Source organism: Impatiens glandulifera, chromosome 3 (genome assembly GCF_907164915.1).
Source record: "Impatiens glandulifera chromosome 3, dImpGla2.1, whole genome shotgun sequence".
NCBI lineage: Eukaryota > Viridiplantae > Streptophyta > Magnoliopsida > Ericales > Balsaminaceae > Impatiens > Impatiens glandulifera.
In genome coordinates this window covers 12,853,136-12,869,770 of record NC_061864.1, presented here as the reverse complement: position 1 = coordinate 12,869,770, position 16,635 = coordinate 12,853,136, and the positions used below count along the sequence as shown (strand labels likewise).

At 32.5% G+C, this 16,635-nt stretch overlaps 1 protein-coding gene across 1 annotated transcript; it reads right to left on the bottom strand.

Annotated features, from left to right (window-relative positions):
* Window positions 1-9,236: 9,236 nt before the first annotated feature.
* LOC124931616 (dehydrodolichyl diphosphate synthase CPT3-like) lies at window positions 9,237-10,183 on the bottom strand. The gene has a single exon (XM_047472127.1). It carries the CDS (start codon window positions 10,149-10,151, stop codon window positions 9,342-9,344), a length of 810 nt encoding a protein of 269 aa, XP_047328083.1. The 5' UTR covers window positions 10,152-10,183; the 3' UTR covers window positions 9,237-9,341.
* Between the last annotated feature and the right edge of the window lie 6,452 nt (window positions 10,184-16,635).

Here is a 16,635-nt window from a genome sequence, read left to right as displayed (position 1 = left end):
AGGACAGCAATACAGCCTAGCCAGCTAGCTCTTCTTCTTCTTCAATCGGTTGTTTGAAGATCAAGGAAAACTAATAGCTAGCAGATAAATTCAATAGCAAGACTCTGTAAGTTCTAATTAGTTATGCATGGCTTATAATTAAAACTACAATATCATATCATACATCTTAATATATTTATAAGAATCAAGACTCATCTATCAAATTATTAACCGAAAATTAATCACAAAATGACTTGACTTAAATCATTTGGTCTTAATACGTAGCAAAACACCCACTATGTTTGGTTTAAATCATTTTTTCTTATTACGTAAAAAAAACTCATCACGATGTTTACCACTCCGTTTCGTTTTGAATCAACATTTAATATTATTACTTACAACCTTCGCTACTATTTTCTTTGTATAATTAATACTAGCTAGTCAATGTAAATCTTTATTATGAAGCAATATATCAATTAACTCTTTAGAGTTTAATTCTTCTATTGCAAGTTCTTAGTTATTTTATTCTATCGTCTATCTTCTCCATTTCATTTTCTTTAACTTGTTTTTGTTTGTTTGTTTTCAAATGGAATTATTAAATCCCTGGTTTGGGCTTGTTAGTGGTTGGATTTGTGCACAACAAAGACGGAATTCAAGAAGATAATTTATAATGGTATTGTTGTTTAGCTTAATCCCTTTTTTTTATATAACTTATAATAACAATCAATAATTTTAACCAAATAAATAAAACTGAAATTTGAATCAATCAACTAAACATCATTTAATTATGATCAAAATATAACAATTCTATTTCACTAACGAATAAATTTGATTTGGTGAGTGAAAACAATATAATGAGTTAGATTCTTTGTATCTTCAACTTTTGAAGATGAAAAAAAAAAGTGTTATTATATTGAACATAACACGTACGCCCTTCTGAATGTACGCCCTTCTGAATATAATTAGGAGAGGAGAAAATGATAAAAAGATCCACCCTCAAAACCATTTTACTCTCAAAACCATTTTACTCTCACATAAGATACAAAATGCTGTTTTAAAGCGATGACCCAATTTTTAAAAATTAAACATTATTATTATTATTATTATTATTATTATTATTATTAAAAAGTTTATATATTTAATCACAACGATAAAAGCATGAAATTAAAATAACAAATAAAAAATTAGAAAAAATAATTCTTAAAAAGTTATCGAGTTCGTAAATTCCCGAGAAGAAGGATTATCTACCCTACATACTCTACTGGTTTTCTGAACGAATCTCATAAAACATCTTAATAATAGTATTATGAATGATACAATCGGACGATTACGATCATTAAAAGTTTGACGATTTTTCTTCAACTAGATAGTCCACCAAAAAATAATTGGGATGGTAACTCAAATATATATATATGAATCCAAACTTTTTAACAACTACCAAGAATATGGACCCAGGATTCGGTGGTGGGGTGGGCTTAAAAAAAATTAGGGTGAGCTTAAATAATTAATGATAAAATTTTGGATAAAACGAGTAAACAAATGTAAATTTTATCATTTTTTAATAATTAAATAAACAAAATATTGAATTCTATTGATTTTTTTTTAAATTAGAGGGTAATTTCATATTTTAACTGTAAAAATAAAAAAATAAAAAAACCTCTTTTTTTCGGGGGCCCTTATGTGATCCGTCCCTGACAACTACCTAAAGACTCGAACAATCATAATGAATCAAAGTAGTACTAAACAAAAAAAACTCCAAATATTAGTCACCTTCCACAATTATTATTATTATTATTATTATTATTATTATTATTATATTGAGATTTCTTTTATGTTTTTTATATTCAACCATTTTTTTCAGATTTTACAATTATTTTTAATTAAAATAATAAAATAGTGAAAAATACACCAACAAAAAAAATAGATGTCATATGAAGTTAAAAGACAATAAAGTTTCTAAATTATGATTTTTTTGATATTTATGTTCCATCTTGGTAGATGGTTAATCGGGAATTAAATACTGATCCAAACTAGCTATTTTTTTTACACATGCACAATATATATATCTACCACTTTGACGTGTATGTCTTCAATTTTTTCTTTATAAAAAGTATAGGACTTATGATGCTCACACAATGATAAAATTCTGGAAACTAAAAGAAATATTTGGTGACATACTCTTATAAATTTCAGAACAATTTGGATAATGCTCCAAACTGCTTGATTCTTGAATAGGAATTAGATTCATGATTCATTTATCTAAAAAATTCATATTGTTATCAATTTTTCTCCATATTGACTTTTAAACTACTCATAATTAGGGCTGCAATTGAGCCGAGCCGAGCTCAAATATACTTGAGCTCTAGCTCGAATCGATTTAGAATTTATTAGTTCGATTCGAGCTCGAACGAGTTTATAAATTTGAGCTCGAGCTCGACTCGACTATTAAGCTACAAGCTCGGGTCGACTCAAAAAATTTGAACTATAATTAAATTTCAAACTCAAGCTCGAGCTCAAACAAACTCAAACCAAAATTTATTTTAAAAATGAAAATGTCAAACTTTCATATATATTCAACTTTAAAACATTATATTTCAAAATGAAAATATGAAACAAACATAATTATTCAAAATTTCAAAACATGATTATTGTCTATAACATTCAACCACCATTGCTAATTAAAATTCTAAAACATAAAATTCCAAAATCAAAGTATAAAATTATATAAATTATTTGAACATTCAATATATTAATCTTTTTTAACTCATATTTTTCAATCATAGCACACGTATAACTACATGTTTTTAATAATATATGAAATGTTTAAACTTAAAAATAACTAATATAAAAAATATATGTTAAAACAAATAACTAAAATTTAACTTACTTTAAAAGGTAGATACCGTTAAAATTTTTTTTTACGATTTTTCATCTTTTAAAAAAATAAAAAAACCAATTAAATAAGTATTAAAATTCAATATTTAACATAAGAAATTATTTTTTTTTCATTCAATTTGTATGTTGAAGTCAGTTACTCCACAAAATAGAGTTTGAATTGTATTTTTTTTTCTACTAACATTTTTTTATCTCTTATTATATATAATATATTAACCTTTTTTATTTTATTTTATTTTTAAAATGGTTTATACAAAATGATATAAATAATAGTCGTTTAAGCTCAGCAACAAAATCAATAATCAAAATACAATTTGATTTTTATAGAAATTCTTTATTTAAATTAATGAAAATTAAGTAATTAATTTAAAATAAATTATTTGTTTGAAAATAGAGTCGCCAATTAATTTTTTTTAAATCAATAAACTAGCATATGTGTACAAACATATTTTAACCAGAATTTTTAAGTTCGTAGTTTGTTGATACTCGAGAAAGGGTTTTCGTGTTCCATTCTTTATACCCGTTTTAAAAATGGTCTCTACTTATAAATTTGGCTTTTGAAAATCGGTTGTGTAACGTTTTATTTTAACGGATTATTCTTCCGATCCTAAATATGCATAGGTTTATGCGCATTTAAATAATTGTTTGTAATAACAATTATTTAAATGTTGGTACTTGTTGCAAATGACGTTGACTATGGAGAAAAATACCTGAAGAACATTAGTTTAAAATACATTAGAGTTTAAACATAAATCCCAAACATGTCTTTATCAACAAAAAAAAAAATTGGAAACATCCTAAAAATATTTTGAAATATTTTTTTAATTTTTTAAAATTTTTAGAAAATAATTTGGGGCTGCAAAATTACAAAAATAATTTTGGAATTTTAAAAAAGGAACCAAACAGTCTTAGGATTGGTGTCATAGGTTCTGGGTTTGTTTTACCAGTCGGGGCTAAAAAACCCTCGGTCTTAATTAGGGAACCCTTCGGTCTGGGTTTAGGATCCTCGCTTGGAGTGCGAAAGTCCCTTGGTCAGGGTGTTTGGGTCTCTCAGTCCTAGACTTTAATTCTCGATCGGATGCCAAAATTCTCGTTCGGATGCATCGGTCATAGGTGGAAGTCATTGATCATAAGATAGGGAGTTCTCGGTTGGGTGCGATACTCCTTAGTCATAGGTCTAACTTTTTGGTCGGATGTAAAAGACTTCGGTCAGACCTGTCAATCCTAGATTAAGAACATTAGTCGGACCTCTTGGTCTTGACTAAGATTTATCGGTCGGACCTCTTGGTCTTGATCGGAGATCCTCAAAAACATCAAAATTGCAGATTTTTTAATTTTGATGGAGGCTTGAGTAACTTACAAAGCTCACAGGAACATTAAAATCATCATCCCAATGTATCATTCGACCTGGGTGATGATCAATTTGTTTTAAATAGTTTATGGCCAAAAATCGGATTTTTGATTTTAAAGTTATTTTGAAGTGTAAGGAGTTTGTCAATACCTTCCTTATACTTCATATATTTGATTGATACCAAAACATAAACATTGATTGTTAATTTAGTCTAATTCAAGAACTCAATTATTTTGAAAATTTTAATTTTGATTAAACATGACCGGTATGGATCAAACATGATCTAAATAGTTGTTAACATCATTAGAAACATGTTGGGAAACTTTTTAAGTTGATGTTCTTGAGGATTAGTCCAAGAATAGAAAATCCGATTTTCAATTTTTCCAAATTTAAATTTGTGTTTATTGTTTAAGATTGATTGATCGGTTCTAGTTTTCATAGAAAGCTTATAAATGATCATAGGATCAATTTTCAATCATCAAATTCAAATACTAGACATCATATAAGCTTATGAAAACTAAAATATAAAAATTTCAATTTCAAACTAGAAGTATGAATTAAAATGTGATTGAAAGCATACCAAGTATTACAGAACACTCATTAAACCTTAAGAAAGCTTTGGGGATGCTCAGATCCGAGCTTTAAGACCTGTTGCAAAAATTCCAAAAATCTATAAGATTTGAGTTTTAATTGAGGATTTATGTGTTTTTCGGATTAGAAGCTTAATAAGTGATTTCTTGGCTTCAAAATTGCCAAGGAAAGTTATTTATAGCCTCCCAAAGTTGGTTGAAGGAGTCAAGTGGATCAAATTGGCCAAAATCTTGTTTTTCTTGATCCAACTTGCCAATAGAGGCAATAATCAAGCTAGGATCATAGGAAAAATGATTACCATGGTAGGGTGATCATTTCACCTTTTGACTATAGGCAAAGTTCCATCTTCGAGAAATCAAAGATGTGACATGTTCTTATCATCCGACGATCACGAGGAAGAAGACAATCAGGGTATGAAACAGCGTCGTTTCGGGCGAGACTGCAGATGTGAAGTAGTCTGTTGCGTTTCGGGCGTTCCGTCGTGATTCAGCTAACGGGTCGTTAGTTGATCTGGTGCGGCGTGGGCGCGCGTTCCTTCCGTTGCAGCAGGTGACACAGACAACTCTTTGGGCATTGGATGACAATACAACGCTCATCTGATGGGCAGTTTCGGCTGTAGCCATTCTCCTGAATTTCGGTTACACCCGATTACAAAATTTTATTTTTATTTAAAACCTTAAAAATTTATTTGAAATTAATTTTTTCACCCTTTTGAAGTTATTTTTATTCTTTTAAAATATACAAAATATTAAAATAAATATGACAAATATTTTGCCAATTTATTTTATTTTTTTACATATTTTTGGGTTAAATAAATAATTTTTGGGGATGAAATGGGTACCACATTTCATCCTAAATTATTTATATTAACTCTTTAATTTTTTTTTAAATTATTTAGTGATAAAATGAGTATAACATTTATTCTAAATAATTTTATTTATTTTGTTTGGTCATTGTCCTTAACTAATTAGATTTTAATTATCACAATAATTAATCTAATTAATTGTTTAGCTTTGGCTTTAAGTTAATTATTTTGATTTATTTTAAAATAAATTAAAATAATTATTTTATTTTTATAAATTGGATATATAGATTTTTAGTGTTTAAAATAGTGTTTTTCTATATTCATCCAACCCCTATCTTTGACACCCTTAAACTTATTTTTGTTCTTTCTTAGTCTCTTGACTAATTGATCAATATATATAATAGTGTTTTTCTATATTCATCCATTATCAATCTATATAAACATAAATTTCTCATAATAAATGAAAAAATCATTAACAAGACTTACCGATGAGTTAACCGACAAAAGAGTTTTTTTCCTTCTTAGTTGCTGAATTTCCTTAAAACGAAAAGAAATTAAAGTTATCTAAGAGTAAAAACAATAACTATAGTAGAAGTGAAAATATATATTAATTATTTGTAGGTCTCTTCTGAAGAGTCACGTATGATATGATAATACATTAGAAATTATGGTTTATTTTAAAACAATAGAATATAATAATATGGATTGTGAATCTTCTACGTAGGCCTTGAAGAGAGAGGGAGGGAATAAAAAAATATTATTTTAAATTTTTTAAGTTTTAATATTAAATAAATAAAAATATATATATATTATCAGGCTAAAGGAACTCGACAAAATATCGAACAAACATTATATGAGCTCGAGTTCGGCTCGAATATTAAACAAGTTGTCTCGAGCTCGGCTCGAACTCAGTCAAAGTGAAACTCAAGTCGAGTTTTGACCGAGCGACTCGCAAATGGCTCGACTCATTTGTTGTCCTACTCATCTAAGAATACCTATAAAACTATCTAAAATTGAAGAATAGCAACACTAAGTGATTTTTTTAATTTATTTTCAATCTAGAATACCTCTAATAATTTTAGGAAAAATTAAAACAAATATATAAATGTTTTGAATTAATTTTTTACATTTTATAAAATAAAAATATTATGAATTTGGTCTAACTTGGAGTTGAGGTGTTCAACCGGCCGGTTAACTAGTTAACTAGTTAAACGGTTCCGGTTAATACCGGTTTTGGCTTTTATTTTATAAACCGGTTAACCGGCCGTTAATGGTATCGGCTTTACCGGTTCTAGTTCTACCGGTTTTTTTCGGTTCTGGCCGGTTAACCGGGTTTAACCAGAAACCGATAATTCAATTTTTTTTAAATTAAGTAATAAATTTATAAAATATATTTTTTTTAATTATTGTTTGCACTTTCTTATTATACTATTTTTCATCTTTTTTTGTCTCTATTATAATATATTATATTATTATTATAATATAATATAAATATATTATATTATGATAATATATTTTATTAATATATTTAGAAATATGTTATAATATATAATTTTATTGTAACAATATAATATATTTTATAGTTATTCTGTTAGGTTTTATATGTTTCTTGAGCAAATTCAAATTCATTATGTCGATTAGTCTTTGACCAACCAAGTATAAGCGAATATGATAGAATCCATTCTCAGCCGATAGAACGGGAAGTAAAATTGGTAAATTATAATTTATAACTTTGATTTTAGGTGTTTCCGTATTGAACGTGTTGGAGAGAAAGTTAAAACATAAAGTGAAGGTTGAACTTTGAAGAAATCAAATTTTAATTTGCTTAACTATTTTGATTTTGTTAATTTATAATTTTTAAAAACAATTTTACATATTTTAATGAAATTATTTCAATTTGTTTTTAATTTTTTTTAAAATTTTATATAGATTATAATGTTTTTTAAAAATTATTTTATAAAAATTATTTATAAAATAACTAATACAAATTATAAAATATAAAAATATATAATTAAATTATTACCGGTTTACCGGTTAAACAGTTAGAAAAATAAGGAAACCGAAAACCGAACCGTTTAACTGGTAAAAAACCAATTAACCGAGACCGCTAAAACCGGTTAACCAATAAACCGTTAAAATGAAACCGGTTAACTATGAGTTCGGTTGGATTACCGGTTTTCCGATTTTTTTGCACAGCCCTAACTTGGAGTTTGTTTGTTAAATGGGTTATTAGGATAAAACTCAACTTTTAAACTTAGTAATCACATCATCAATCTAATTAATCTATTTATCTCTTAAAATACCAAAATTATTCCTTATATTTTTTCAATATAAATTAATTATTAAATAAAAATAGAGTGATAAAAGAATAATTTAGTAAAAATAATAAATAAAAATCAATTATTTCTTAGGGGTGGGGGAAATTACCGATATTAAAGGTATATCGAAAATACCGTACCGTAATATATCAAAAATATCAACTTTTAAGGTATACCGAAAAAAAAGGTGAGATATGATACCGATACTATAATTATTGGTACGGTAAAGGTATGAGATTTTTAAAATTTTGGTATATCGAGATATACCGAAATACCGAAATAGTATTTATAAGTTAATATATTATATAATATATATATATAATACTCATGGTCGGCCCTGTGGTAAGCCCGGCAAGCCCCCGGGCTAGGGCAGCCCACTCTCCAGGGCAGTCCATTTAATAAAATATATAAGATATTTAAATAACTTTATGAGTTTTTTAAATGTAACATGATGTAGCTTAGTGGTTCATGTTAAAAACTTAAAATTTTCATTTGGTTAGGAGTTTAAATCTCACCCAAAATATATCGGGGACTAGGGCAGCCCAAAACTCGGGGCCGGCTCTGATAATATTTATAAGGAAATAATTAAATAGATTTGAAATTAATTTAATTATAGAAATATAATTTTTGAATAATATCAAAATATAATTATGCTGAAATATTATTCAATATATGCAATCTATACCTTACCGATTGAATTGATTTTTTTTAAAACTAATATATTTTTTAGGTATCAAATGTATAATACCGATACCGTACCGAAAATAAGGTATACCGAAATTAAGGTAAGGTAAATGTATGAATTTTTTATATACCGAAATTAAGGTATATTGAAACAAGGTATACCGAAATCAAGGTAAGGTAAAGGTATGCATTTTTTGCATACCGAAATTTTAGGTAAGGTATAAGGTATGGATAAAATATTAAGGTATATCGTACCGACTCACCCCTATTCTTTCCTACTTTTAATCAAACAATGATTTATTTTTAAATCCCAAACAAAACTTAAAAACCCAACTTTTGATATATGTTCCCAAACATTAAAGAAATTTTTTGGAATTATCTATGAATTATTTCTAATATTTGGATGTACATAAGAATAATTTTAGGTTCAAAACGGATTTCCTAATCTAACACACATAAATTGTTAGTAAATAAAATGTATCATGGTTAAAGTTTTAAATTGTTACTTTCGATATCTTCAATTTCCGTTTGTGCAACCAATTTTTAAACTCATTAATAACAAAAATAGAATTTATAACTAATTTCATATATATCATATAAGAATAACTTGGATAATTTGCGGACTGTGGCCCCGCCGTTTGATTGATTGGACATTGCAAGAACAAGAAGGATTGAGTAACCTCGTCCATGAAGCTGATCGCGGAATCAAACAGATTCGCTAATTCGTCTTTTTTTCCATCTGCAGATAGCTGACATTTCTCTGGAAGTTGAAGATCCCACAAAATAGATGTCGGAAACCAATCTCCGGCCAGAGAATAGATGGCGAATATAAATACGAATTCGAACTCTGCCACAGGAGAAAATTGCTCAGCCGAGTTTCACCGGCCGTACGTATAACGATATCTGGATCTGGCGCCGCCGCCATGTACATATGTCTCTCAACATCTGTTAACCTAATTTCTCCATTCATCTGATTTGTCTCACAAGCTTCTTGCACAGCATGAACAATCTCGTCCGTAGAAGTATAAGCCAAACAAATCGACAGAACCGCTCTCGAGTTTCCAGCTGTGGCCTCCATGGCTCTTTCAGCCGCCAACCTTAAAGGCTTTGGAAGTAGGTTTAAGTTTCCGACGAAGTAAACCCTAACACCGTAACGATTCACCATGCTCTCATCTTCGATTAACCCTTGTATCTTTTCCTGCATCAATTCCATTACATATTTGACTTCCTCTGGACGCCTCTTGAAATTGTCGATGCTAAAAGCGTAAACAGTCACGTATTTGAGGCCAAACTCGTAACAATACTGGAGCATGTACATTAAGGCGTAGAAACCGGCATTGTGACCGGAACCTTCTTCCAAGTTGTGCTTTTTTGCGTATCTTCTATTTCCGTCCATTATGAATGCAATGTGATTTGGGAGAGGGCCGACGGAGAGTAACTGGAAGATGCATTTTCTTGCAAGAGCACTTATGGTGCGAGCAATATGGACCACTTGATTGTTGCTCATGTAGTAAGCTGATTTGTCCATATTGATCGAGCCTTATTTACTATCTGTCCATTGAAAATGATGCATTATTATTATCCAGCAATTTGCAGACATAACAATAAGATCAAAGAGTAATGCCATATTGTCATGTAATGTTAAGGTATATAGTGAAGAAAGTTTCAGATTGTATTGTTAGAAAACTTTGTACAGGTCTTAGAATGAAGGCAGGCAGGAGACCACTTTTCTCGTTTGGCTTGTGGTTCTTTTTTGGGGATCATCATAGTCATGGTGTTTGTGCCATGATGAGAAATAGAAACAGAGAAGAGATCCTAAATGGGTTGGGAATTGGGAGGGAAAATGTGAGTAGAATTCTTGATTTTTCTGAATGAATCATCTATTCTTGGGAGAGATCCTAAATTATGAATAATAATAATAATAATAATAATTAATGAAAACATAAAATTAATTTATAGACACACATTAATGACAAAACTTTTCTTTTTATGTTTATTTTATTACTCATTTGAATGTGTCACATATCTCTATCAAATGCAGTTCAGATCTTCTGCTACCGATTGCCGTGTTCCCCTGTGGCGGACCAATCAGATTGCAGCATTATTAATTTAATAATAAATCAATCTGGGCAGGAGACGGAGGGAGGGAGAATCCGGAATCCGGGTTTAGGCCCGGGTTCACACAAGACGCCGTTAACGGAAGCGCCCGTTAACGCCAGGAAATAATATAATATTCAGATAATACCCAGATAAGATATCTTCGCTCTGATCTACACGCCCATTGAAATGACCCTCATGTAAACCCCCCATACCCACCCATGAGAAGACCGTCTGCCGTTCATGAAAATACACTTACACGTCCATGTAAAGACCGAATTCACAGTCATATTATATTTACGTTTTTTAAATATTTGTTTAATTTATTAAATAACACAGGGCAGCGATATAATATTCGCTTCAAGTAATTCAATCTTTTATTTTCTAGGATTTTATATTTTTCTTTTTATTTCATTTTTTTTGCCTCGCGAATCTCTGGAGCGAAGATATATTTGCCTCAATTCATTCTAATAAAAACCTCATGTAAAACCCCCCTAGGCACCCATGTGAAGACCGCTTGCCTACCATGTAAAGACATTTACCCGTTTATGTGAAGACCAAAATGACATGGATTCTATATTTCCGTTTATTAAATATTAATTCAATTAATTGAAGATGACATCCAGCGACCGAACAAATCTTCGCCTCAATTACCGGCTTGTTTTCTTTTCCCATTTTATTTTTATTTCATTTTTTTTGCCTCGAGGCTCTCTGGAGCGAAGATATATTTGCTTCAATTAATGTTAATGAAAACCTCATGTAAAACCCCCCTACCCTCCCATGTAAAGACCTCTTGCCTACCATGTAAAGACACTTACCCGTTTATGTAAAGACCAGAATGACATGGAATTTATATTTCCGTTTATTAAATATTAATTCAATTAATTGAAGATGACATGCAGCAACCGAACAAATCTTCGCTTCCATTCCTTGGCTATATTTTTTTTCTTTTTTTCCGTTTATTAATAAATGTTAATGTAATTAAATTAAATTGGAAATCAGTAAACGACCAAATATTCGCTTGAATTTTTTTTTTCGAGTAGACGATTGAAAGCGAAGATTTCTTATTTTCAAATAATTTTAGCCTGACGTTCATGTAAAACAACCTCCCCTCACATGAGAAGCCAACTTGCCTGTCATGTAAATTCACTTACCCGTGCACTTACATTCCACGAATAAATCTTCGCTTCTATGAATAGTTTTTATTTTACAGTTATTTTTATCATTTTTTTATGAATTTACGATATCGAACGAATATTTATTCGCTTCCATGACTAGTTGATATAATTTCAATTTCCCGCTACAAGCCGACTATCCCTCAATTTCATTTTCATAAGCAACTGTTCATATTCTTCTCTCTCTATCTCCCGGCGATAATCCAAACACTGAACGTCGAAACCCTAGATATTTCGTTTATACTAGAAGGATTTCTTCTGAACATGTCGGGTAACCAAGGCAACAACATGGAAGTGGATCATCCCATCGACTCCCGAGAGGTCGTCTTGCAAGTTTGTAGGAGCATAACCGAAAACGAAACTGCACCCACTCCGGCATCCAACGTCAATCCCAGCACTAAACCAGAGAGGTATGTTCATCTTATTGTGTTTATACTAATTTTACACATGTTTATTCAATTTATTTCGTTGAATACTGATTTATGCTATCCCACCCAAAATAATGACTTCGAGGTTTAATAACTTTACATATGAAAGGAAGAGGAAGAGAAATCCGAAGACGAATACTAAGTCTTCATCGACTGCTGAATCAGTTTCCACAGTTGCTGTCGAAGCTACTGATGTTGCTGCAGGTACTGATGATATTTTACCACCACCTTTTCCCCCTAAAAAAAAACCAAATGTTATTCCTACCTCCAATCCAACAGTCGATGAAGAGTTACCAGAACCACCCCCAGAAACCACTAATATTTCTCCGTCTACTACCCCATTCGATGAAGAGTTTCCCCCCTCTCCCCAAAAAACCAAAACCCGCAAGAAACGTCCAGTGACATTTCTAACCAGATCATCACCTCATGGCCTCGCTCAACTCATTCCTCAATTGAGCGTAGAACAGAGGGAAGCCGTTAAGGAAATCGGGTTTGGTTCTCTTCTTACAATGGGCGTCTCCAAGTGCCTTGCTCATTTTTCCAAACATGTAATCCAATCTTTTGACCCGGATAAGAGTTCTCTGGTATTGGCCAACGGTGATGAGATCCGTATCGATGAAGATCTCGTACAGCTCGTGATGAACCTCCCTAGAGGCTCAATGAACGTAGTCGAGTCCGTTGGGTTGGACAAGACTAAGGACCCTGCTTATTTTAATTTCTTGAGGGATTGGAAGACCAGATGGACCGGGGAAGACTCCAAAGCTCCCGAAACACTTTCTATGATCCCCAAGATATTAAGTAACACAAGTGCAGACAACGATTTCAAAATAGACTTCGTTGTCTTTGTTGTCTCTAGTTTTTTATGTCCTGTTCAAAATTCACGAGCCAGGTAAACATGTATTCAAACCTCTTATATATCTAATTGTATTTTTGAATACTGACAAATGTATTTTTTTCATTTCAGGTTCAAAATTCTCAAATCCTTAATGGAGGTTGATAACATAAAGGAACTGAACTGGTGCCACTTTACACTTCAACGATTGATTGACAGTGTAAGAAGTTGGAAAGAAAAAGCAAGTAAAAATAAAAATCCATATTTCGATGGACCTATAACCCTTTTATCGGTAAGTATTGTTGCCTCTCTTATATATGATTTATAGATATGTAATATTTTCTAACATGTCTCCCACTCCTTTACTCCAGATTTGCTACCTAGATGGTGTTTTTGTGGAAGGTGAACGTATCCCCTACGAAAGAAAATTTCCAATCATCTCCTGTTGGGATGACGTCAGCGTGTTGGAGTTTACCAACTTAGAAGGTCGTGCCGGTGGTTTTGGGCTTGGCAGGGCAAGGGCGCGCCTAGCAGTTAGACAACCCGAGAATCCAGTTGACTCGGTTGAATTAAAAGAAGACGATAATGAGGTATGTGGAAACAATAAATTGACTCCCATTGTTCATTATTAGCCTGTTTTCAAGATTAATGAAGTCTGTTTTTCATAATGTACAGTTGCTGACCGCCAAAATCCTGCAAACTTTTAAAGATACAGCCCAACAGCTGAATTACCTATCCGGGGAGTTGGAGAAACGCAACATCGATCCGAAGCCCTTTTTTGAGGCCGGTTTCCTGAACCTCAGAGAGTCTGAGGGTTCATGAAACACTTGAAGGTGGTGATCGATGGTCCGGTTCATGTAGGTGTGGAAGATCCTACAAGGGAGGCACTTGTGGACACTTTACCGTGTGCGGGCTTGAAAGTCATTAGTCCCCGGGTTGATTACACATGTGAGACTGCATTGGAGGACCATGCAGACAATCAAACAACACGGGTTGAACAGAATGATTTAGAGGATGCAGTTATGCCCCATCAAGAAAATCGTTCAGATCAGGTGGAACCGAATGATCTCGATGATGCAGTTCTGCACAATGAAGATCAGTCACTCCCTCTTGAAACGAAAGATGTTGAGGATGTAGGTCATGACATTGACGATGAATCACTCCTTGTTGAACAGGAAGTTGTACAGGCTGCATTTCAGCCCATTCAAGCCAAGTCACCCCCTTTTCAACCGGACGAACCTGAGGATGCAGTTATGCCCCATCAAGAAAATTGTTCGGATCACGTGGAACCGAATGATCTCGATGATGCAGTTCTGCACAATGAAGATCAGTCACTCCCTGTTCAACCGAAAGATGTTGAGGATGTCGGTCATGACATTGACGAAGAATCACTCCTTGTTGAACTGGAAGATGTACAGGCTGCATTTCAGCCCATTCAAAGAAAGTCACCCCCTTTTCAACCGGACGAACCTGAGGATGCAGTTCTTCCCAACAAAGATGCCTCACCCCGTGTTGAACCAACTGATCATGATGGCGAAGTCAAGGAACCGGATGAGGTACCCCCAGTGCAGACACCCACTCTTGAAGACGATGATCAGGGTGAAGGGAAGGAACCGGTTGAGGAACCCAAAGCGCAGCATGTTGAACCAAATGCTCAGGGTGAAGGGAATGAACATGTTGCGGAACCCAAATCTGTTGCACCAAATGATCAGGTTAAAGGCAAGGAAAAGGTTGAGGCTTCTGATGCCGTTGAATCTTCTGAAGACGAAGATGAAGGTGATGGGGGGGGGATGCATCAACATTAGAGAATATCCTAAGAGGAAGATCACGAAAATTCCTGTGCACCTTCGATCCCCCTACATGCAACAAGTTGCAGATATGTTGGACCACAACATAACCATCAAGGAACAGAGATTAGCCGATTTTGTGTTCGATGAAGACCTGCCTGAAATGTAAGTTACCTCTCATGCTTTTCGGAATTTCAAATATGAAATTAGTTAGTTATGGTCTTGTAAATGAATGTATTTTGCAGGGACGTTCTGTACGTAGGTGCACCGGGTAATATCACCCGTAAGCTCTTTCAAACGTTGAAAATGGGTCGTGAAATTGCGAGCGAAGTTGTGGACGCTTGGTCCATAATTGTGCACTTCAAATGCCGTAGGTTGCCAAGGCATGAGCCACGAATAATATGTTTTTCAACAATTTCACATGTAAGTGCTTCTCTTGTTTTGTTCTATGTATCCTTCAATGTTCATGACTTTGAGTCTCCCCCCTTATTTTGCAGGTTAGTCTGCAGTATGATAGGACCTTATTTTGTGAATCCCTTGAAGAAGACATGAGAAACTACCATGTCACAAAAGAAGACATCATCTTCGCTGACCTGGTATGTACATATCCCTCAATTCCAAGTAACGAGACTGCCATAAAATAACAAATGTTATGTTCTTTTTGCAGATATTCCTACCTGTCGTCACTTCTGGACATTTCTTTCTTGTATGTGTGAATATTAAAGACTCCCAAATAAATGTCCTAGACAACTCCGGTCGTCCGCATAGAATGAAAATTTTGGAGAAGTATGTCCAGTTGAGGAATCAAATCGATAGTTTTTCGACTTTCTTGGAAAGGCAAGGCATACAAAGATTTGCAGAAAAGGTTAAGATGTACAGGATAACGGCCCCAAAGCTGCCTTGGCAAGACCAAACAAACAAGACCGACTGCGGTGTATATTTAATGAGACATATGGAAACATATAGAGGAAAGATGAAGGGTTGGTCATGTGACATCAACGAAAAAAATGTGAGTGTTTTTTATATGTTATTCTATGACATTTATCAATTTTAAATGTTCTTATACTTTCTCTTGTTCTTTTGAAGGCCGACGAAGCTTTGAGTACATTGAGGATAAAATATTTATACAGAATTCTTATGTCTGACCACAATGTCAATAGGTTCAAGTTAAAGACTGCAATTAGATCAAGATATTAGGGTTTTGTATGTGTTACACGGAATTATACTTGTACAGTAAATCTTATGTTCACACAGGTCAATTGACCTATTTTTAATGTATGGATGTACTTATAATGCAATTCAGATCTTAATGTATGGAAGGCAGTTCAGATCTTAATGTATGGAGTTATAATGAATTGCTTATAATGTATTGATGTTTGATATGTATTCTTGTACCCATATTTGTGAAATCCTAGACGATGTTATTTTCTTAACTGTATCTTTGAATATTCTTAAACGAAGATATATTCTTAACATGATCAAACTGATAAACTTGCAACCGTAATATTGACATGATGACCACCTCTTGAAACAGAATTATCTTGTTATGTCTTCTTGTGGCCCTCTTCTTAACTATTCATTTTAAAATTTCTAAACGAATATCTTCTTATGTTCCTTTTCGGTGCAATCCTTCATTTGATAATCAGAGACGAAGATATCTTCTTCAATATATGTTCACAAATTACTAAACGAA

Coding starts and splice junctions, on each gene's coding strand:
- LOC124931616 (XM_047472127.1), bottom strand. CDS start 10,151: ATGGACAAATCAGCTTACTACATGAGCAACAATCAAGTGGTCCATATT.